This window comes from Spermophilus citellus (genome assembly GCF_964194105.1).
Source record: "Spermophilus citellus genome assembly, chromosome: 13".
NCBI lineage: Eukaryota > Metazoa > Chordata > Mammalia > Rodentia > Sciuridae > Spermophilus > Spermophilus citellus.
Genome location: NC_138193.1, coordinates 74,399,316 through 74,422,568, shown reverse-complemented (window position 1 = coordinate 74,422,568; position 23,253 = coordinate 74,399,316). Strand labels below are relative to the sequence as shown.

General features: G+C 38.5%; 1 protein-coding gene across 13 annotated transcripts in view; it reads right to left on the bottom strand.

Moving 5' to 3' along the window:
• NRXN1 (neurexin 1) overlaps positions 1 to 20,529 on the bottom strand; it is a gene marked incomplete at its 3' end in the record, with an annotated part of 1,087,855 nt that extends 1,067,326 nt beyond the window's left edge. For all 13 annotated transcript variants that reach the window (XM_081265427.1, XM_081265433.1, XM_081265434.1 and 10 more), the window contains exons 1-2: positions 20,386 to 20,529; positions 15,859 to 17,545 (exon numbers count right to left, since the gene is read on the bottom strand). In XM_081265427.1, the coding sequence (XP_081121553.1) occupies positions 15,859 to 16,630 (772 nt within the window). In that variant the 5' untranslated portion in view covers positions 16,631 to 17,545; positions 20,386 to 20,529. The remainder of the gene's footprint in view (positions 1 to 15,858; positions 17,546 to 20,385) is intronic.
• Between the last annotated feature and the right edge of the window lie 2,724 nt (positions 20,530 to 23,253).

Below are 23,253 nucleotides of genomic sequence, written 5' to 3'. Positions count from 1 at the left end.
AGGAAAGATGAGGCAATCACCAGAGGTGTAACAATGCTGCTGTCTGTGGAGAGGAACAGTTCTGGAGGATTGTTGTACGTCTCAGGAAGCAGCCTTTGGGAGGACAATTGCCAATGGAGGTAAGAGCAGGTGAAATAAAGAGAGAAGGGAGGTCTGAGAGGAAGAAGACGGAACACATAGAAGGGGAATCTGAAACATTTTTCCCTCAGTGAAGACAGCACTCATAGGCAAATAAAGATAATTCAAGGGTATATCAACTCCAAGGATTTCATTTCCACGGTGGACGTATAACAAGAAATTAATTTATATCAGCAGAGAAAGGATTTTCATTAAATTAAAGAAATTCTGCCTAGGAAACGTTATTAAACAGTTAAATGAAATTCTGAGAAAAACATTATAAAATTGCCTTAGCTAATACAGACATCATGGAACACAACAGAATTCTGATCTGTGAAATTGTGTGAAGATATACAGTTTTTACTTTATTTATTTTTTCAAAGGAAGGGATTATAAATTATGGGCATGGCCTCAGGAGTCATACAGCCTTGGTTTCAAATGCCAGCCCTGCAAATTTCTAGGGTGTAAACACAGGAAATTTTAAAATTAACTCTGGGTATTAACTTCCTCATAAATAACACTGGCAAAATACCACTTACCTAGCTGGACTGTGGGGGTGCACTAAGTAAACTACTATGGATAAATGCTTAAAAGAGTGGCAAACACAAAGTGATGGCATTTAAGATTTTGCTCTTATTGTTCATGTTGTTAGTAGGAAAAATTTCAAAGACAGAATGCCAGAAAGTAGACAGAGGATGATTACGTTTAATGTGGCTAAATTAAAAACCATCATGTGTTTGTTCTTGCCTTTTCCTTGCCCCTCTCCCCACTTCAGTTCAAGACCAGAGCTAGAAATTAAGAAATGCATGTTCTAGTCCTCTCCTGAACCAACCGGCTGTTTCCTTACTTTAAATAACCAGTTCTCAATATTCCAGCTGTTTCGATTATTATTCCTAGCTCTCCTTCCCCTCCCCCATATTCCTTTTCTCTAATACATTTTTGTTTTACCCTCCCCACCCCACCCCATATCTTCTTTTCTCCTGACCCTTGTTCCTCTCTCCCAGTTGTGTATCTCATTTTCTGAATTATCAGACTTCTCAAGCTTCCCAGCTTCCCTGAGGCCTGAGCGTCCTTCCATTCTCCATTCCCTGTAGGCCAGAGACACTCTGGGGACTGTATATTTGGCCCCAGTGCAAATCTTTGTTGTCTCTGTTTAGAACAAAATGCAAAAGTTTGTGTCAGAAAACTAAGGATTGTGACCAGGATGAATAATGCTTTGGTCAGGGAATGGAGAGGTGGCTACCGTTCTCTTTTACTTCCAGTGCCCTCTAGGAAGTACACAGCTCTTGGCTAAGGGTTGCAGAGGGACACCATTCCAGATGAAGAAGGATTCTCATTTCTGAAACTACAACTATTGCATGTACTTCCGTGACAGAAATCAACTCAATTAGATATAAACCACAACACTCTTACAGATACCCTAACTATTCTGGTAATGCAGGTTTCTGTGAAATTAGTATTTTACAAGAAGGCTGTTTAAAAATGCTCCTACGGTGGCCTTAGGTGATTTTGAACTCATAAAGAGGTAAGTAAATTTAACTCCTTAGTTTTCTTATGAACAAAATTTTTAAGATTTCAAACATTAATATTATTTAAACTCTTTTCATCTGTTTTTCATTGATTCTTTTTCACACAGCTCTTAGGAACCATTGGAATGAGTTAATAAATTATCTGAAAATACTGAAGGCTGGTATGGTGGCCCCAGTCCTGTAATAGGTAGGCTGGGGCAGGAAGATTTCAAGTTCAAGGCTAGCCTGGGCAACTTAGTAAGACCCTGTCTCAAAATAATAATAATAATTTGAAAAATAATAATTAGGGTGTAGAGCAGTGGTAGAGTGCTTACACAGAATGCAAAAGGCCCTTCATTCAATCCCAGTATCAAAAATAGTAATGTGAAAACACTATAATCTGATCATAAGAAAGAATGTATTTAAAGACAGACCTTTTGGTATTCTAGGGTCATGTGTAGAAAAAGAAATATTGTGTAGACTATTTTAAGTTATCAAGATATTATAATGACATTTTAACTAATATACAGTTTTGAGGATTTTAACATGATCTAAGATTTTTAAATCCCTCTTTGCTTGAATTATAACATTTTCTTTTACCTGTCATCTGTTTGGGTATATTTCTGTGTGTTTACATATGTCAACATATGTAGCAACATAAATGTCTCATTGTTTTTAAATATCTGAATACTTTATTTCACAAAAAGTTGGCCCATGTTTTTAAATACACATTTAAAGTGTTTCCTATTACACAATTAACTGCATTTGGGGAATAAAATAATACAGAAGGGCTGGGGTTGTGGCTTAATGGCAGAGTTCTTACCTAGCATGTGTGAGGCATTGAGTTCAATCTTCAGCACCGCATATAAATAAAAATGAATAAAATAAAGGTCCATCAACAATTAAAAATTTTTTTAAATATATTGTATAGAACTTTCTGTTATTATGTTTTCAATTCAATAAATTAAATAGTTCATATGTAAAATAGCCCATATAATTTTAAATAAATTTCAGATAAGTAAACAATTACACTATTTTCAAGGGGGAAAAAACCATTTTGTGCTGAAATAAAACAGCTTAAGCTGAAAAGTGGTATCTTCCATACAGCAGCTATAGTTATATGCTGCCATGCCAGCTATATCCCTGAGGAGAGACCAGGCATGCTTAATTATAGAGAGACATCATTACTTAGAAGAAAAACATGAGTCTTTAATTTCCTTGCCTCTGCTGGACTGGGCCGGTTCATTCTGCTGAATTGAACAATATCTGAGTAACACTTAAGCTTAGCTGTTTCCACAAACAGGGTCAGGTATTGTTAGGTCATGAACAACAGCACCTTGTGAGTTCTGATCAGTGCTGTTTCCGTTGTGAATTCATTACGTCTACAGTTAAACATAGACATCCTGATGTCAGGATGCTATGGAAGCAACTATTCTTTTTGGCATCTCCTCTTCTAACTTTTGCACCACCAGCTAGGAACCAGAGTAAGAAAGTGCTACATGAAGTAGCATTTGTTCCCGTAATGTGGTGTTTGGTATAGCTCTAATTACAGTCTAGATAGTTTTGAGTACAAGTAACTAGATAAGAGTCCAGGTCAGCAATTTGACTTGCCAGGTCAAACTTGTTCTCCTCCCACTTCTTTCTAATAATAGTTTCTCATATATACCAGAAACAGCACAGGGAATACATCTTTTTAATTCCAAGAACTAACATCTAAATTCAATTTTAGGCAATGAGTTGGGAAGGCAAACTTATACAAAAGAAGCACTATTTTCTCATTATGTAATTTCAATTAAGTGCCCACTGTATACTGTCATCTGTATCTTCAGAGGAACCATGTTATAACTCAGCAAACTCTGAGTAAATGTCTATTTATGTGACGGAATTAGGTCTTGACATTTGTGTTGAATCCCCCACAGATTTCAATATTTTCAATAATTTTATCTGACGATATCTCAAATCAATGTAAATTTTATGTTGCTTATTTTGTGAAAATTAAGTCTTTTCACTCAAAAGGACAAAAAGTAACTGCATTGTTCTTGTGGGGCTTTATTTCTTCTAGTTCCAGTAAAATCAACCCATTAAGCATAATATAAATAGAAGGTCAACCAAGAAAGCAAATAAATGTGTTACAGAAATAAACTGTGATGAATTCTGACAAGCTACGCTGTTTTTCTTTAGTATCATGACATTAGGAAGTGACACTACTTTTAAGAGTCTTGTCAAAAGCCTCAAATCCAAAGACTTTATTTAAAAAGTCAGCCATTTAAATTAGCACTGAATTGACAAGTAGTGAACAAATTCCCAGCATACTTTAGCTGCTTGATAAGGGAAACACACAAGGGGATGTCATACAACGAACAGAGTTGCCTGTTGAGATATTGGGCATATCTGGGTTCAAATTTCAGCTTGGCCATATACTAGCTCCAGGACTTACCATAAGTGAGCTTTACTAACCCACAATTTTCTCATCCAGAAAATGGGAATTCCGTAAAGCCTATCTAGTAAGACTGTTGTAGAATAAATAAGGCAGAATGGACACAGTGTTAAAACTCCTTTCACTCATTAAGAACTAAATAGCAGTTATAATAACTACTGTGATTCTAAATAGAATGATTTTTAAATTGTACTGAAACTTAAGAGGCATTTATGGCACCATTAGAGTCACCCAGTGTACTTTTTAAAATAATTTGACTTGTAATATTCTAGGGGGAAATCATGTATATTTATGGATTTAGAGAGTTATGAGAATTATGATTGGACTAACAAGTAATGCTTTTTCCGATATCCAATTACTCATTCAAGTATTTATTGAACCCTTTCAACATACTCATCACTCAATTACTTAACAATTTCAGCAGCTGTGTGTTGTCCTAACTGGAAAACTTGCATTGCCTAATTGTGTTGGCAAGGTATTCGCTCAAGAGATGCAAACCTAAAATAATAATCTATGTTTTATTTCTAAACATTATAAACACATGAGAAATTGGGAAATAGGATCTAAGTTCAAAAGTTGTATCACGTGATTTAAAGAAAGTACTCTCTTTACTCCTCAATTGATTTATATATAAATACGCTCACTCTCTAGGATGGTCTTTGTATTTGTATTACAAATATTTAATTATTTTTGCCCCCAATTTTTCACAATAGATTTTCATTAAGGATTATTTTGTAAGTAAGCATTTATATACTTTTTAAATTCTTTGGTATTAATTGAGCAGCAATTATTTTAAATTTGAGGATTTTTTTTAAAAGTGACAGTAGAGTTTATACTCAACAAAATACACAAATTTTAAGTGTATAGTTCAGGAAATATTTACAAATATATATATCCATCTGTAATTACTGCCTAGATCATGCCCAAGTTCCCATTCTATGTCCTTTTCTGGTCAAAAGCATCAAAAGATAAGTGACCTCTATCACCATAGGTTAGTTTTGCCTCTTTTAAACTCCACATAAATGGAATCATATAAATGTTCTCATATAAATTACTTCTTTATTTAAATTTTACCGGGGGGCTGGGATTGTAGCTCAGTGGTAGAGTGCTTGCCTAGCATGTGTGAGGCATTGAGTTCGATCCTCAGCACCACATAAAAATAAATAACTAAAAATAAAGGCATTGTGTCCATCTATATCTAAATTTTTTTTTAAATTTTACCCAGGAAGGATATGGGAAATAATGTCCTCTAAACTCAGCTTATTATATACTCTTTTATCACTGTGTAATAAAAAAATGCCAACAAGCCTGATGCATATTATTGGCATAAATTATCTAAAATAATCCTAAATTAGACGGAAATACATTCAACATTTTCACACCCACAGCCAGTTAGTTACACTGCTACCATTACATTTTTTTTTACAATTTTTCAACTTTTCTAAGATTTTATATCTATTATTGTCATGGGTTAGATATTAGATGTCCTTCTCAAGTCAATATGTGAGACAATCCAAGAAAGTTTAGAGGTGAAATGATTGGGTTATGAGAGCACTGAGCTAATCAGTGCATTAATCCCCTGATGAGGATTAACTGGATGGTAACTGTAGAAAGATAGATTGTAGCTGGAGGAGGTGGGTGGCTGGGGCATGCCTCTGGGGTTTAAATTTTGCCCCTGGTAAGTGAAGAGAGTCAGAGTCAGTTTGTCTGTCTGTCTCTCTCTCTCTCTTTCTCCCTCCCTCCCTCCACCTCTGTCCTTCCTAATCATCATGCCCTAAGCTGCTTTCCTCCACACTCTTTTACCAAGATGTTCTGCTTCACCTCAGGCTCAGAGCAATAGAACCAGTGTACAGACTGTGTATAGGCTGAGACCTCTGAAACCAAAAGTTCCAAATAAACTTTTCCTCCATTACAATTGTTCTTGTCAGGTCTTTTGGTCACAGCTGTGAAAAAGCTGACTAAAACAGAAATTGGTACCAAGAAGTGGATTACTGTTGTGATTAATTTGACATGTGGTTCAGAAGCTTTTGAAGCTTCTGGAATTTGTGGGAGGAATTTTGAAAAGTTTAGAGATGCAAGCTGGAAAAGCTTCAGATGGTTCTAAGTGGAGCTTAATGGGCAATTCTCGTGAGAGCTCAAAAGACCAGAATGCTGTTAGCACTGTGAAAACCAAAGACTGGGCTCACAAGGTTTCAGAGGAAATGGAGAACTCTACTGGAAATTGTATTGGAAGCCATTCATGTTATGTTCTGGTTAAGAAGTTGTCTACAGGGGCTGGGGTTGTGGCTCAGTAGTAGAGGGCTTGCACATGTGAGGCACTGGGTTTGATTCTCAGCACCACATAAAAAATAAATACATACATTAACTAACTAACTAATTAATTAAAGATACAACTAAAAATATTAAAAAGAAGAAAAAGAACAAGAAGAAGAGGAAAAAGAGGAGGAAGAGGAAGAGGAGGAGGAGGAGGAGGAGGAGGAGGAGGAGGTCATCTACATTTTGCCCATGTCCTGAGACTGAGAGGCTGAATTTAAAGATGTTGGACTTCTTAATCGGTGGAAGAAATTTCTAAGCAACACAGAATTCAGGCAGTGGGATATTGCTGACAGGTTTTAGCCAAGTTTACTGTGATAATCAGGAGCAAAAAGCAGAGCAAAAAGAATTGAAAAATTCAGAAAAGTGCAAGTAAAACTGTTGCTAAGGAAGTTCTGATACAGTCACTAAAGAGATGCTAATTAAGCAGAGACAATAGGAAAGTTAGTTTGAGGTCATCTCAGGAATTGACAAGACCACATTCATCTCAGGCTCAAGAATCAAGGAACAAATTCCCTTGAGAAGAGACCAGTGGGTCACCCTGCCTGCTAAGGGGTCCTAGGAAGTTTCACCAGGCTCAGCCAAACCAGCTGTTATAGCCACAGCCCCTGGAGGTTTGACTACTGCTCAAGATGGTGGCAGACCTTGGCATAAAACACATGGAGCTAATTTTGCAGGACTGCATGATGCAGGAGTTAGGGGGTCATTAAAACTTACACCAAGATTTCAAAGGAAGCCTAGAAGGCTAGGCAAAGTGCAGCAGGATCGGAGTCCCTGCAGGCAGCCCCTGAGAGCCATGATGCGTGGAGATGTGAGAAGGAAGCCTGAACTACAGAGGAAACCCTCAAGATTAAGAAATGCCAGTAATGTGTACATCTGCCAAGTAAGCTACAGGAATCAAGCAGAAACAAACCAAGAAAGAGGCTACATGGGTAACAACCAGCAACACCACAGGATGGAGCCACATAAACCCTTTAAAGACAACATCATGATGCTATGTGTCCCAGATGCTGCAATTAGAGCTACAAGACTTATTTGCCCAGTTGGATTTTGGTCTTTGGTCCCATCCCTTCTTTCTTATGGGATGGAAATGTTTACTATGTGCCTTTACATATTGGATATATCTAGCTTACTTTTGATTTTTATAGGGACTCAGGCTGAGAGTTTGCCTTGAGTCTCAGAGACTTTGGACTCCTACTTATGAGCAATCCTAGAACTGCTGAGACTATGGAGATTCTTGTAAATGGACTAAATGCATTTTACATTGTGAGATGGGCATTAGCTTTTGAGGGCTCATGGAAGAATGTTGTGGGCTGGATATTAAGTGTCCTCCAAAAGCTTATGTGTGAGACAATGTAAAAAAGATTAGGGGTAAAATGACTGGCTTATGAGAACCTCAAACTAATCAGTGCACTAAATCAGATAGGGATTAACTGGGTCGTAACTGTAGGCAGGTAGGTTAGAGCTGGAGGAGTTGGGTCACTGGATCATGCCTTTAGGGTATAAATTTTGTTCCTGATTTGCTGGCACTTCTCTCTCTCTCTCTCTCTCTCTCTCTCTCTCTCTCTCTCTCTCTCTCTCCTTCCTGGTACCATGTCCCCACCTGCTTTTCCTTTTCCCTTCCACCATGATGCTGTGCCTCAGCTGGGGTACAAAGCAATGTAGTAGGCCATCTAAGACTGAGACCTCTGAAACCATGATCCCCAAATAAACTAATCCTCCTCTAAAATTGTTTTTGTCTAGTCTTTTGGTCACAGCAGTGAAAAGACGGAGTAAAACAATTATTTAATCACAAACACTATGTGAGTTGCGTTAACAGAATTTAACAAATTAGAAGTCTGATTAGGTGGTTTTCCAACATGAAATACTGGCAATTCAGTCAGAATACTGGTAATATTATCCTACTTTTCACATTTTTTTTTAGAGGCAGATTCACATCTGGAATTTAGTTCTTCAGACCTCAAATCATGTTCTGTTTAAACGCAAAAGGTAAAAAATAATACAGGGAATTCACACTTAAGAGGGAAACACTGAAAGCCATGAAATTTATGGAGAATTCTAAAGCAAATGACCAAAAAGATTTTTTAAAAACTTAATTGGAACATTTACTATGTAAATATATTTATTCCTGTACTTCTGAATAAAAGGGGCTAAACAATAAAATTATAAAGAAGTACACAAAGAATATATATATATATATACATACATACATATATATATATATATATACACATACATATATATATATATATATATATATATACACACACATATACACACACATATATATGGGTTTTATATAATATTTTTGATAAGAAAAAAATTAATTTAAAAATTTATTCTGCATTGCATCAAATATGCTTGTTCATTTTTTGAAATCACAGTTTCACTGAAGTAACTTCTATTAGTAATTGTATTATCTACATAATAAAACAAAGCCTGACTCTCTATGATAAGACCTAATTTTCGATACATATGTATAGAAGTTAACACTGCAACCAGTGCAGCCAACATATACTGAGAAATAAGTATAAAGTAGTCAATGACTGTTTTCAGGAACTAGGGATTCCCAGACTCCTTATCTCACAATGCAGCTAAAAATAACAGAAATATTATACAGTTCCAGTCTTTTCCATAGTTAATTGGGATAATTATTTTTTAATAATCAGTTTAATTATTACATTCCATTTAATGATATCCTAAACTGGAACATGATTTCACTGTCACATATATAACTTGATGCTGAAAAAACTTAACCTGGATATAACAAGCATAGGAATATCTTGCTTGAATTTTTAAAACTCAAATATACTGCTAACCTGTCTGCAGCATACATGTAAACAAATTATAGGAGAGCCTCAAAGAAAAATGATAAATTGAATATAGACATTATTATAATAGCTATTAAAAGACTCCTATGTCAGATAGCTAATAATTTAGGATAGACTTTTTTTTCTAGTGTTGGGGATTTAACTCAGGGCCTTGCACATGCAACCTAAGTGTTCCCCAATGAGCTACATCCCCCCAGTGCTGTTTTAGATAAGTTACTATGAGAAAAAAATTCACTATTTAAATACAGGACTGGAATAGAATACAGGTATTACATGAGAAGTGAAAGGCAGTTTTTGTAAATGCCTCTGTGGTAAATCATAAAATTCTCAGAATATGATTTTTTGAAATATCCCAAATCATGGCTTGATCTGAGCAATACTAGAATTGTCTTTACTCCTTCATTTCTTTATAAGCTGAAACTTTCGGGCAGTTCATACATTAGAATTTAGAGGAGAAAGAAAACGGGCCATATTTGAATTTTGTATGAAAGCACTCTTAAAGAAAGTGGTATCATTCATAATAGTAGTGGTGGTTATAATATTATGAAAAACAAGAAGAGGATACATATAGAAAACTGACTATGTGCTCAGTGCTGCTCTAAGAGCTTTATAGAAAGTCACCTGCTTAATACACCAACTTCCAGATAAAGTTGAATAATACTGTTATTGGCTGATTTGAAAGTTAAGTCAGGCTGACCCCATTCTGCTCAGACATCTAACTCTGCGTGAGGAGTTAGCTCCCCTTCTTGTAAGAGCCTGCTTGGAGAGAAGTTGACACCTTACCCACTTGCACCCTGACCACAGTATCTTTTAAACTACAGAGTTTGTGCTAGCTTACTTTCTGAGTAGGTACAAGAGGTGCAAATTTCTGAAAATGTACTTATGACTCTACTTGTCTCTTCTTTGTGTTTTTTTTTTTTTTTCTTTAAATGGCCCCTCCACCTGCATTCAGTGTCTTGGACTACAGAATTATCTACTTTCTGCTCCCTTGGCCCTGGCCAGAATAAATTCTTTGTCTTTTCCTCTAAAAGACGCTGAGTATAATTTGGAATTTTGGATTAGTGCCTTAATAATACAAAGTTTGAGTATTTGCACTCATAATCTTCAGGAAATCTGGCCAAAAGATAATTTAACCTTTTCCTATGGCTGCTCAAAATAGGAAAACAAAAATCTTTATATATATAGAAATCTTATATAAACAAAATATTTAAATATATTTTGTTTTTTAAACAAAATCATATACATATATATAAATATATACACACATATATATATGTTGTAGATGGACATAAAACCTTTATTTTATTTATTAATTTTTATGGGGTGATGAGAATCAAACCCATACACATGCTAGGCAAGTACACTACTGCTGAGCCACATCCCCAGCCCCAGAAAAAAAAAAACTTATAATAATATATCCCATATAATTCGTGAAAGTCTAGAATAGTAACTCAGTTTTTCTTCTTGGGATGTTTCAAGATCAAACTATAGATGGGTTCTTTGTCCCACTGAAAGCTTTTTCAAGAGAGGTAATCCATCTCTTCCTAAAATGGCAGACTTCAAATAAAACTCTGGGAAAATTTTGGAAACATTTTTGCCCAGTACCTACTCATACAATAACTACTTAAATTAAAACAAAAATAAAAGATTATAAGCACAAAAATTACAAAGATTGTGCAAACCTATCTATTTTTTATTATTGTAGTAGTTTAAAATGCTACATCACACAGACAACACGTTATTAAAAGAATGATAGATTAAGTATAATTTACTGTATGAAGGAGTAGAATAAAATATGGTATTGCCACTGGATTCTAGAAGCCTCCAGACTCTAAAGGTACACTCAAGAGAAGCCCTGTGGCATTCCACATAAAGAGTTCAGCTAATGCTTTTAACAGGTACAAACAAATGTCCCAAACAATGAATGACCTTAGATATCTTTACCTAGTCTAGCTAATGAAGATTCTAAATTCCTTAAAACAAGAATCCTGATTACAAGTATTGCCTTTTAAGATTCTTTTTTAAAAAACTATTCTGTTTTCCCTCTACTTTCCCCTCTAATTCCATCTACAGTTGACAGTGGGTGGGAGCTTAACAAATGTTGTTGACTGACAAATAGAAAATAATGTTTTCTCTTTTTCTCTGGCCCCCTTTCAATCTGTTTTCTACACTGTAGCCAGAGTGCCATTACTAAAACATGAATTTGATAATGCCACCCTCATCCCCAGACTTCACACTACTCTCTGCATTCCTTTTCCATCATTTGTATGATAAAGACAAAATCCTTGACATGGTCCAAAAGACCCTGCGTGGCCTGCTCCCACTCCTCTCTTGAGCATGGAATCAGCTCTTCATATTCAGGGGCCTTCTCCCAGTAGCATGAACATGATGTACTATCTCCTATATCTCTGACTTGACCTAGTTAATATTCCTTCACCTTTACCTGGTCAAATACTTCTCATACTTCAGATTTAATCTGAATAATCACACCTCAAAAAAACCTTTTTGTATTAGGTCACTGCACACTATTTTAAATTCTCTTACTACTGTGCAGCAATTCTTCAAAATGCATACCGTAATTTTAAATTTGTATTTTTTTTTAACTTAATGCTCCTCCTGGGGCTGGGGATGTGGCTCAAGCGGTAGCGCGCTTGCCTGGCACGCGTGGGGCGCTGGGTTCAATCCTCAGCACCACATAAAAATAAAATAAAGATGTTATGTCCACCAAAAACTAAAAAATAAATATAAATCTCTCTCTCTCTCTCTCTCTCTCTCTCTCTCTCTCTCTCTCTCTAAAAACAAAGTTCCTCCTCACTGGAATCTTAAGTCTATAAAGTTAGGAACTATTTCTTAATTTACTCACTATTACCCGAACCTAGTACTCTGGCTCATACAAAACACTCAATCAATATGTGTTGAATAAAGAAATGAATAAATGAATGCATGAGTGACTATGGTTGATGGATCTGGTCACAATCATATAAAAAGGACTTTATTAAATGACATTTAGCACACTGCCATGTAATATTAAGCAATCATGTGTGCTTATGACCATTTAAATAGAGAAAGTGATACTCACAATCTAGTATGAAATTTAAATATCTGTGACCCTAAAGCACATGGGACTTGTAGCTAGAGATCATAAGAAACATAGCTTAATTTCTTATTGGTCATCCTTTTTTTCTTACTTTTAAGAGGAATGGCCATGGAATTCACTAATTCTTTCAAACTACTAGGAAACTATTAGTACTCTTAAGTAGAAACTTATTAAATAATAATGGTGTAGGAGCACTTAGATGAGTATGATTCACTGAAAAAGCTCTGTATCCCATAAGCATCCATCACTCAGGAAAGATGACATTTTTTTGGATAGTTGAGTTCTGAGGCTGATTCTGAGGGTCAAAGAACATAAGTGATATATAAATTGGTTCTGTTCCTACAACCATTTTTATATGTATTGTTTTTCTCTTGAATAACACCTGAGCCTGAAAAAGATGTCAAAGGAACTGGAAATCTTATTCAGCAGATATGATGATGTCGGCTTGAGAATAAGAATGTTTATGCTCTCATCCAGACTCTGACACAGACCTGGTTATGACACATATGCCCATGTTTTCTCTCCATCAGTACATATACAGATAAATAAGTAAGATTTGCTAGACCCAAATAAACAGAGCAAGAATGAAACTGAACTCATTCAATAAAAACAATCTGGAAACCCATGGGTGCACAAGTTGTTTCAAGGCACTGTAAGTCAAGGTGAGAAGAAACACAGAGCATCCTTATCCTATTCTTATTGTCTTTTTAGCAGTTCTTATTGTATTTGAAATTGGAAAGCAGCTAAAATAATAATACACATTGTTACTAAGTTTAAAAAGGAATTGTACTTGAGACAGAGATAATGCAAATTTTGTTTTTAATATTTGATGGTCTGTTTTTTTTCTAAATTCTCTTTAATGAATGCATATTTGTTTTTATAAGTTAGTTTTTAAAAAATGTGGCAAAATCAGTGTAAACACTGGCTAGAGGCAGGGCGTTGTTTATACTTCAATTGAATAGAAATAATCTATCCCTAGCCATCAATACATGATCTGTGTTAGGAGAGGCATCCACTGTCAATTAATTATTCAATAGTCACTTGACACACATGAAACAGGGAAAATGAGCAAAATGGAGTAAATCCTTCTGGGAAGACAGACTATGCCTTTATCACTCCATCTTCCATTTCTGTGAAAATCAAACAAATCCAGTCTTTTGTTTTCCTTCTAAGACTAGTGGTGATCTTTGTACTCTGTTTTCAGATCAAATTTTCAAAGGAATCAATGCTCCAGAACAATCCTAATGGATTTGCTCTCCTGGGTTGCTTATGTATCAGGTACTATATTGTTCCAGTGTGCATGTGGGTAATTCCAAATTATTCATCTTATAGAAAAGAACTATCATTTTCCAAAATAAAATGCATTTCAAATACATCTAATTCTGCTTCTCTTTAACATTACTTTTTTTTTCCATGCTTTTCCTACTCTTAACTGTTCCTGATTATGCATGATCCCTGGATCCCTACATTAAAATGCATAGAAAAATTAAAAAAAATTCATTTAAAACACCCTCCCACACAATACAAGCTGTCATTGTGTCATATTTGTTTCCTAATTTAAGAAAGGAAGTTATATTTCATTAAATGGCCTTCTTTATCATTTAAAGTGGCATTGGGATACTTAGAGCAATATTTTTCCATAAAATAATATTCATTTTTGTTTTTATTAATCAGTGCAAAGGTGTGCAAACTTCAAATAATACTACTAAAATCATCATAACAAAGCTATCTTATTCATGATTTATAATTAAGTTAGATTTGGCGGAAGAAAAAATGTTCTGTTTTATTTTTGTAAAACATAACTCTAAAGTCTGATCTTAAATCCATGGAAATTTACTGGCAAAGCTAAAGTGCAGTATGGGCCATTGAATACACAGTCATCTATAATTACTTACGCCAAAATATACCTAAAACAAAACCTACATGAAGAGAGAACACAATAAAATAACCCTTTACTGACCCTCACCCATCTTCTCCGGACTACAGAACACTTCTAAAGACAAGCTGTTTTTATTTCTAACTAACTCCCTTTGCTGTTTAAACAATTGCAAATTTTATCAAGTCTTCATTTCCCTTAAAGTCAAGTGAGAGAACTGCCAAGTTCAATAAGATTTACAAAGGCTAGTTCCCCTTAGCAAAGTCAGCAAAAAAAGAAAAAAGAAAAAGAAAAAGAAAGACATTACACAATAAAACAAACACACATAAAGCTTTTGTCCCTATAGCTTTCAAAATCAGATTTAATAATTCACCTTTCCCCACATTTCAGCCACAAATGCCATTTATCCATGTGTTGATTGCCTTGATTTGACCCATAAGCTAGCCATCTACTTTAAATCCTGACATCCTCTCTCTGGCTTAGCCACTGATACATCCATGTTTTATCCTTTCACATCACTCACTCTGTTCATAGGTTTCACTGTCTGTATCTTGAATATTTTCCTTGGTCATTGTCATGTAACAACATGGAAGAAACAGCCAGAAACTAAATTTTATTTGTAAAGGGGTGGAAAAAGAAAAAAAAAAAACTTAGGTATGATTTTGTTGTTTAATTCCATACTGTATCAAGCCCCAAGAACCACAGAAATTACAACTTGGCTTCCGATACTCAGATAAATGTCATTAGTTGAATATCCTTAGAAAATCTCTTGCAATTGCTCACATGCATCCTCTGTTTATTAGCCTGCAGAAGCTTCCCAATCCAGCTACATCTAAATTTCTCTATTCTCTTCCTAAGGCATTTGTTAATCAAGAAAAATGTTATTTAATCTCTAACATTTCTAAACATTAGCTGACCTGTCTCACACTTCAGGAAACCACGAAAATCACAAAATTTGACTTAAATATGACAAATGTTGGACTTGGAGATAACCATGGAAACCAATATTATTGCCAAAAACCCTCCTCCTGCTAGTGAAGCAGATCTTCACATCCCCTCCTCTTTTTCCACAACCAAGAGCTGATCTTTACGCTCTATCTGAAAAGGGCGGGGGGGGGGGCACTGCCCTGTGAACTCTCTGTCTCTCTTGTGCTTTACCACAATATCCACGTGGGCATTCTCAACCATGGCCCTGGGGAACCTCTCCTGCACTTTGTTTTCACCATTTCTCAGTCTTTTGGATGCATGTCTGCATCTTACGGGCAAAGTTTGTGTATTATAGATTTAGTGGTTGTAGAGGGGACAAACACTGGTTGGTCATTCAGGTAGGCAATGGTCCTATGAGTAAAGAGACCAGCTAGCCAAAGCAACCCAGGAATGAAAACAGAGCTCATTCTACCTGCCTCTTGGATGGAAGTAGGGATGATCCAAAGGACTCCCAGAGGGCAACTGAACCTGGCAGAGGGAGACTGCTCAACCACTAAGAGGGTGTGAAGGAAAGTTCTGTGGACTTGGTAAGGCAGAGTGGCCTCCAGAATCAGGCCTTCACCTCAAAGCGAACTGTCACTTGTGGTTTAGAGAAGGAAGGCCCCATGCACCAGCCCGGTCCCTCCTGCCTCACCCTACCTCCCCGCGCCCTGACATGAGCACAGCTTCTGGGGGTCGCCATTGGGCCTTACCTTGGCTGCAGTCCTTGCCACGGAAGCCGGTCCTCGAGCAGTCGCACACCGCCTGGTCGTCCACCACAGAGCACACGCCTCCATTGAGGCACACCCCGCCCTCGCCCTCCTCGCCAGCCTCGCACGGGCTCCCACCGCCGCTGTTGGGCGGTTCATCGTCCAGCTTCACCTCCCCGCTGTCCACTGGCAGGGCCTGGGAGGAATTGACCCTCACGTCGCGAATCCACCCTTTGAAGGGCTCGCGCTCCCTCACTGAGGCCAATGTGAGCTTGAGTGCCGCGGCCCGCAGTTCCGGGGGCAGTCCACCCACGAAGAGGCCACTGAACACCGTCATGTCCCTGCGCTTGGACTTCACTTCCACCCACTTTGCCTCCACCTGGTCGATGAAGAGCGTAGTGTTTCGGAATTGGCGACGGATGCGCACGTTGTGCCAGGCGCCGTCGTTGACCGGAGTGTCGGCCAACAGCGTGGCGGGCTCGGCACAGAAAATGGAGAAGCTGAGCTGCAGGCGGCCACCACGGGTGAGGATCAGCTCCAGAAAGTCGCAGAAGCCCTCGTCGTCGAAGTAGAGGACCAGGCCGCGGGCGCTGCGCGTCTTGAGCTGGAAGCTCATCTCGCTCTCGCAGCAGGCATTCCACTTGGGGAAGCGCGTCCACTGGCCCTCAGCGCCCGGGAACTCCAGCCCGCTGCCCAGCTCTGCCCAGCAGCCCAGGAGCAGCAGCGAGAGGCATAGCAGAAAGCAACCCCCGCGCTGGAGAAGCGCCGTCCCCATGCTCGGGGCTGGGGTGCGGCGGGGGGGTGCCGGGGCCGACAGGGTCAAAATGGTCCTGGACACCGTGATGAAGAAATAAGGGTCCCAAGGGCAAGTAGGGCAAGGGTATAGGCCCGAGTGGGAGCGTCGCGCCCTCCACTAGCTCTTTTTTTTCTTCTTCTCCTCTTCCAACAACCCTTACCTTTCTCCTTATAGTCCCCTTCCGACTGGAAAACGTAGACCCCACTGGTACAGGGCAGCAACAGAACTTCCAGACCAAAGGGAGGATACACTTTGGAGGCAACGTTCTGAAAAAAGCGTCAACAGAAGATCAAGGAAAATCACTGATCCATTTGCAGCAGGTGATCTAGTTTAAGGGCATCTATGGTGTTGACAGATACTTCACTCCTCCAAATGTCAGGTACCTCCAGTATGGTACCAGACAAAAGGGAAGCAGTTACAGTCAATGAGAAGCACCCACCTTTCTCAAGGAATCGCAAGAAGCAGGCAATGAACCAATATCCTTGGATGCTTGTGACTGCCTCAGTGATTCCCTTCCAGATGCAGTGTCCCAAACCAGAACGGAGAGGGGGATTCTTTGCCTCTTGAGGGCACCACTTATTAACCCCAAAGTAGCTTCAAAGACCTGCTTCTTCTGTCATATCAAGGACTTCCGGCACCACTGCAGCCTAAGCCAAATTCCTTGTGCATAGCCTGCCAGGCTGGATTGCACTTCTCTTTTAAACCTCCCCAAGAACAGGCCTCAAACCCACAAGTTGTGAAACAGCCAGAAGCTGTTAGATGTGGAAATTACAACAGCTCCTCTTCTTTTTCCTCCGCCTCAGCAAGGCCAAGCTAAGATGCCAGCATATCAATTGGTTGTGTGATGTCGATGCATTTTGGTTTTATATGGTCCTTTTATAAGGACCCAGAAATCTGTAGAAAATTAAAATTAAGATCTAAGGTCAATTACAGTATCATGCAAATAATCATTCAAGTATATAAGCCAAATAATTAACCTTATTGGATAGAGGTTTTTTCTTTTTCTTTTTTTTTTTTTTTTTGTCCTAACCTACAAGTAAGGCCTGGTGTTTCCCAATAGCTAATATCACAGTCTTACAACAATTATATCCTTGTGGTTTATTATAACTTTTATTAGCTAACTCATGTTTTAAAAAGAGGTGATTATGGTTATCTTTTTATTTTTAAAGAAAATGTAATTCTTAAAATGTATTAGAAGTGAAAAAAGGCCTTTTTAAGGATTTCTTCTTTTACTCTGTGCTAGTTACCTGGACAATTAAAACAATCTATTCAGATTGCATTAAATAGCAAATTTTACTATAGACAAAGTAGATCAAATTGTTGGCAGGAAGCTGCCAACTTAGATTTGTATAGCATTCTTACCATTTTTATTTCTCTCAGAGTAGGAATATTGATGACTTCTTGGGAGTCTCTTTTAAGATTTCAAACAAACATATTCTTTCTTTTTATTAAAGAAATTATCTGTTTTAGGAGAAAATATCTAATTGGAGCCAGATATATACTGTTAGCAATATTTATGAGTCAAATGTTATATTATTTTTACTCTAAAGATGGTTATTTAATATTTTGCCTAACAGTGTAGTGATCTAACTCCTCCTCAAGTCGTTATCTGGCTGTCAGCCCTAGGATTGGTGTGGTCAGAACAGCAGTTGGCATGTATGTCACCTCAGTTACTATGGCTCCAGGATGTTAGAATTTAAGACCATACCTTTGAATCACTCAATATGCTATTAAATCTCTTCTCTTTATTCAACTCTAATCGAACAGCTTCTTGAAATGGTACACAAAGCACACATACTAATTTTTTCTTTTTTTGGTGCAAAATAAATTATTCCTACATTTTGAAAATAACACAGATATATCATCTGGTCATACAAAAAACATATTTTTTTCTTCACCACTTCTCACTATTTCTCCACTTTCCCCCATCCCCACTGGAACACATATACACACATACACACACACACACACACACACACACACACACACGCCAAATTTATTGCTTGGACACAGAAGCTCACTATCCAATTAACACTTTTTTTTCCCCTACAAGCTGAAACTAGCAGTAATTTATGGCACCGCATTGTGCTGCTGCTCCTCCATGGAGGGAGCTAAGAACATTTCTCTTCAGTTCAGAACAGTCCCTACAGGTGTCAGCTGAGAGCCACCAAGCTAGGGGATCCCACTTCAAGTTCCTCCCCAGATGAAATAGATGACTGGTTCTCTCTCTTTCAACAGACACACATGCACACACACACACTGCTCATGAGCAAAAAGAAGTAAAAATCTCAGTAGTTGATTTATTATGGCTGATACATTCCACATCATCAGCAATTACCAATCACATCTTTTCTACTCTGTGCCAAGCCCAAAGAAAGGTGCTCTTAAAAAATCATTAATAATAGCATATTATTCAACATACTTTCATTTTTTTAAACAGAGTCAAGAATTTGCTAAATTTTCAGTAATTTGCAAAATAAACCTAGAACATCACAGTCAAAAGTAGTACTTTGAATCCATCCTCAAACTTGTATTAGAAAGCCGTTTGTGTGTGTATGTGTGTTTGTGTGTGTGTGTAGTGTGTGTGTGTGTCTGTGTGTGTGTGTAAGAGAGAAAGAGAATCTGTTGGAGCTGATTATTTTATTAATTGATTTGGTGTAAAACACATAACCTTTTTCCTCTCCTGCTCTCCTCCACTAATACAAACCTTGAAAAAAAATTTTTTTTAAGGAATGGAGGAGAAGGGGGGTTGTGCTAGAGGAATAGATGTATATTCCTACCACAAGGGAGGTCAACTGGCTCTCCCGTTCTTAGAGGAAGCTCATTGTGTGTGAGAGAGCATCTGTATTTATATGGAGAAAGAGGATTCTCTCTAGGTGCCTGAAAGACCTGATGAGTTCACAAATTAGAGGATTGAAATAAAAGGAACTGAAAAACAATCTTACTGCAGCCAAAGCAAGAAGCGCTCTAATTCAAAAGCTGACTAACAGCCTCATTAATCTTTTCTTTCGTTTCTAGAATCAAATTCACCAACTCACTGGAAGAATCAATACAGTATGCTTATCAGCTGCAGTTGCATTTATTTTAATGTTTATAATTTCTCTCTCTCTCTCTCTCTCTCTCTCTCTCTCTCTCTCTCACACATACACACACACACACACACACACACACACACACACACACACACCCCTTTCCGTGCACCTTTTCAAATTATATCCTCATAAAGAACCTGAATCTTTGAGAAGTACCTGTCTTTTTGCCTCTGGCTTTTGGAAAGTACCTCAATAACCAACGTATGCCCAAAATTCTCCCTGGCTTTCCGCCCAGTCTCTAAGCCCCATCTGTAACACCAGTGCAGTTTCTTGGAGCCTGAAGTCTACTGCACAAATTAAGAAGAGGCATAGTGTGGATGGGTGAGGAAGGAAAGGATAGATATAGATGTTAGATTTTATTTTAGTGCTTTGATTTCTAGCCGACCTGTTCTTTTCTTTCTTTTGGTAATAAATCTCTGCATTTAGCCTTTAAGTTACTACCCAAGTCCCACCATCTCATCTTCTTCTTACCATTTAAAAGGCTTCATGCAAACAACCAAGATCTACACTCCTCCACCCTCCCACCACCCATCCTTCCCTGTGTATTTGTGGCAAATCCTGGCTCAGTTACAACAGAGAAAGGATATCCTTCTCCAGCTTGCCTCGCCATCCCCTCCCCCCAACCCAAATGAGCTTCTTTACCTGCCCGGTTATTCCCCTTAGCTCGAGCCAGAGCCTGAAGCATGCATCGGTCAAAGAGAATTTCCTGAGGTCTACGGATAAGGCGACTGCTGCTGCCTTTTCAGAGGCGTCCAGGCTTGAGCGTCTATCTCCAGGAGTGCGGGAGGGGAGAACATGCAACGGAGGGGAGCAGGAGGAGGAGGAGGAGGAGGAGGAGGAGGAGGAGGAGGAGGAGGAGGAGGAGGAGGAGGAGGGAAAAGGAGGAGGAGGAGGAGGAGAGGGAAAAAGCTGGGAAGGAAGAGGCGGTGGTGGAGCCCGAGAAGGCTGGGTTACGTGACGCCGGGTGCTGTCCTTCTGAAAGAGAAGGGCGGAGCTGAGATCTCCGCAGTACCATGGAGAGCGGCGAGCCCGTCTTCTGGCAGGGGATAGGTGGGCTAGGCAGGCGGAAGCAGCCCCTCCAGGTCTGGATGCTGCGGAGCGAGGTGCTTCTACCTTGGCATCTTCCTTTGCAGGGGGAGCCCGGTCCTGGGGGCGGGGACCTGCCGCAAGCGCTTCTAACTTGTCACCACCCTCCCTCCCCCACCCGAGACAGAGACACACACATACAGAGAGAGAGAGAGAGAGAGAGAGAGAGAAGAGAGAGAGAGAGAGAGAGAGAGAGAGACCAAGAGAACCGCGTAGCTTACTGAGCATGCCCAGGCCCCTGTTAGACCCACGGAAAGCTTGTGGAGATTCCACTTCTCCGGGGTTCCGTCGTGATTGGGCGGGGGTACCTGAGAGGGTGCCAGGACAGGGCTTGGCAGCCAAAGAGAAGGTGCCAAGGAGTGGATGAACCCTGGCTTTAATTGTGCACCTTGATCTCGTGCTTGGAACCCTTGAAAACCTAGCAGCTCTTCGAGGAATTCAGGGACAGACGGGACTCTCAAAGGCACTAGCGTTCTCCAAGATCCAGTGTTCCTGCCCCACCCCTTGCTGTGGCCTTGGCCTTAGAGATCACACTAGATCATCTTCATCATCTGCCTAAGCGGTGCCAGAAAATATGTAAGAGAGACCCACCAGGCTTACGCGCCAACTTGGAGACCAGACTCGGGTGTCTGACAAGGTGCTTTTCGCTGCAACCTCCGGTTATCCTCCAGCTTTCCGTGCTCTGCCTTGATCGTGGACATCCTGAGCTGAACCAAGTTCTCTACCTGTTTAACTCTTCCCTCTGTCTCCTTCCTTTTGTGGTCGGTAAAACCTGGAGAAAGTGAAACTCAGTGCGAGGCTTTCACTGTAAAACTGGGCATGCCCAGTAGGCATTGCTGGATCTGGAGAGAAAGGAGTTAACTCCAAGGGAGTTTGCAGATTAGAAGGTAGAGAGAAGTCTGGAGTCTATGGCTTTAAAATATGGTGTTGGTCCTATGGACATTTAAATTCCTATCCCTGTTATATTTCTACCGCCAGGTTAGTTTTGGAGCAGAAACAGCAGATGTTTTTATTTCAACATTACAAACCTAATGGCCTCAGTCTCAAATGCTATAAGCTAAGACAATTTTCTGCCTCCAGGCCCTAAAAAGCAAGAACGAAAAAACTGGACAAATTCAGGAGCACTGAAATAATATACATCCCAAATACAATATTCATTTCCTTCCAGAGAAATCAGAATTCATTACTCTGATAAGCCTATTTAAACTTGCACTACTTTTGTAAGAAACTAAATAGCCTGAAGGCAGGAACCACAGGTTTTTAATATTTTTATTGCCTTTAGGAAGACAGTTTGGTCAAGTGGTTACCTGTGTGGGAAATAGAATTAGATTGTCTACACTTCAATTTCCATCTCCAACATTTATTATCTATGACATTGACAACATCCTTAACTTTATGATACCTCAATCACCTCATCTGTAAAATGGATATAATAGACCTGACTTCATGTAAAGATAAACTAATGAATACATAAAATATTTGGAACTATGTGTTAAGTAACTACTAGTTATATTTATTAGTTATTCCAAGCCCATTCTCTATTCTGTTTGACCAAGCATTTTTTGGAAACCCAGGTTCCTTGATGATCAAATAGGGGTACTGGTAATTGCCAGCTTGTTCCAGAGAATTATCTTGGATATGAAACAATAACTGTTAGCTAAATTTTTAAAAGTACAAATAAAATTTTAAATAAAGTATAGCTATCTTAGAGCAATAATTCATCTAAAGTTATGCAGTCATTAAGTGAACATGAAACAAACACACTAAAGTCTACCTAACTCAGGGTTTTTGATTTTTGTTTTCTTTCAACTTTTCCTGTTATTTATCAGTAGGGTCTAGAGCAAATAGCATAGAAGCTACAGCCAGATGTGTCAATTGTAGAACCTAAGTTTATTGCAAAAATAAGTGGAATGGACAGTGTATTTTCAGGAATCAAATCTAAAATGATTTCATGTGTACATTCAAGAATGAATATTATAGTAGAGGCAGCAGAGTTTAAAGGCACTCTTAACAGTCAAAGCCATGCTTTTCACCTAGATTGTTAAAAACCCGCTATTGGCCTGCTAGTATATCTGATTTGAACAATTGTGTAGTGAATTTCATTTTTCCTTTACAAACTTTGATCTTCAACATGGCTACAGGATGTTTCTAATGTCATGGTTTTAAGCTTTTCTCTGTGCTTCTCTTATTTAAAAAAATCAACATTTTTATGCTTCATGCATAAATTTTAAAACAAAGAGTTCTCCATACTTACCTTCTCTCCAGATACATGCACACAAACTATAGGAACTGAGGGACTAGATTAAGTGTTGCAGTATATTCCTTCTGCAACTAATTATCAGATTTAAATTATCTATTGTGTCTAGTCTAAGGTATTCGAATGGTCACAAATGTTTATCTTTTCCCGATAAATATATACAGGGA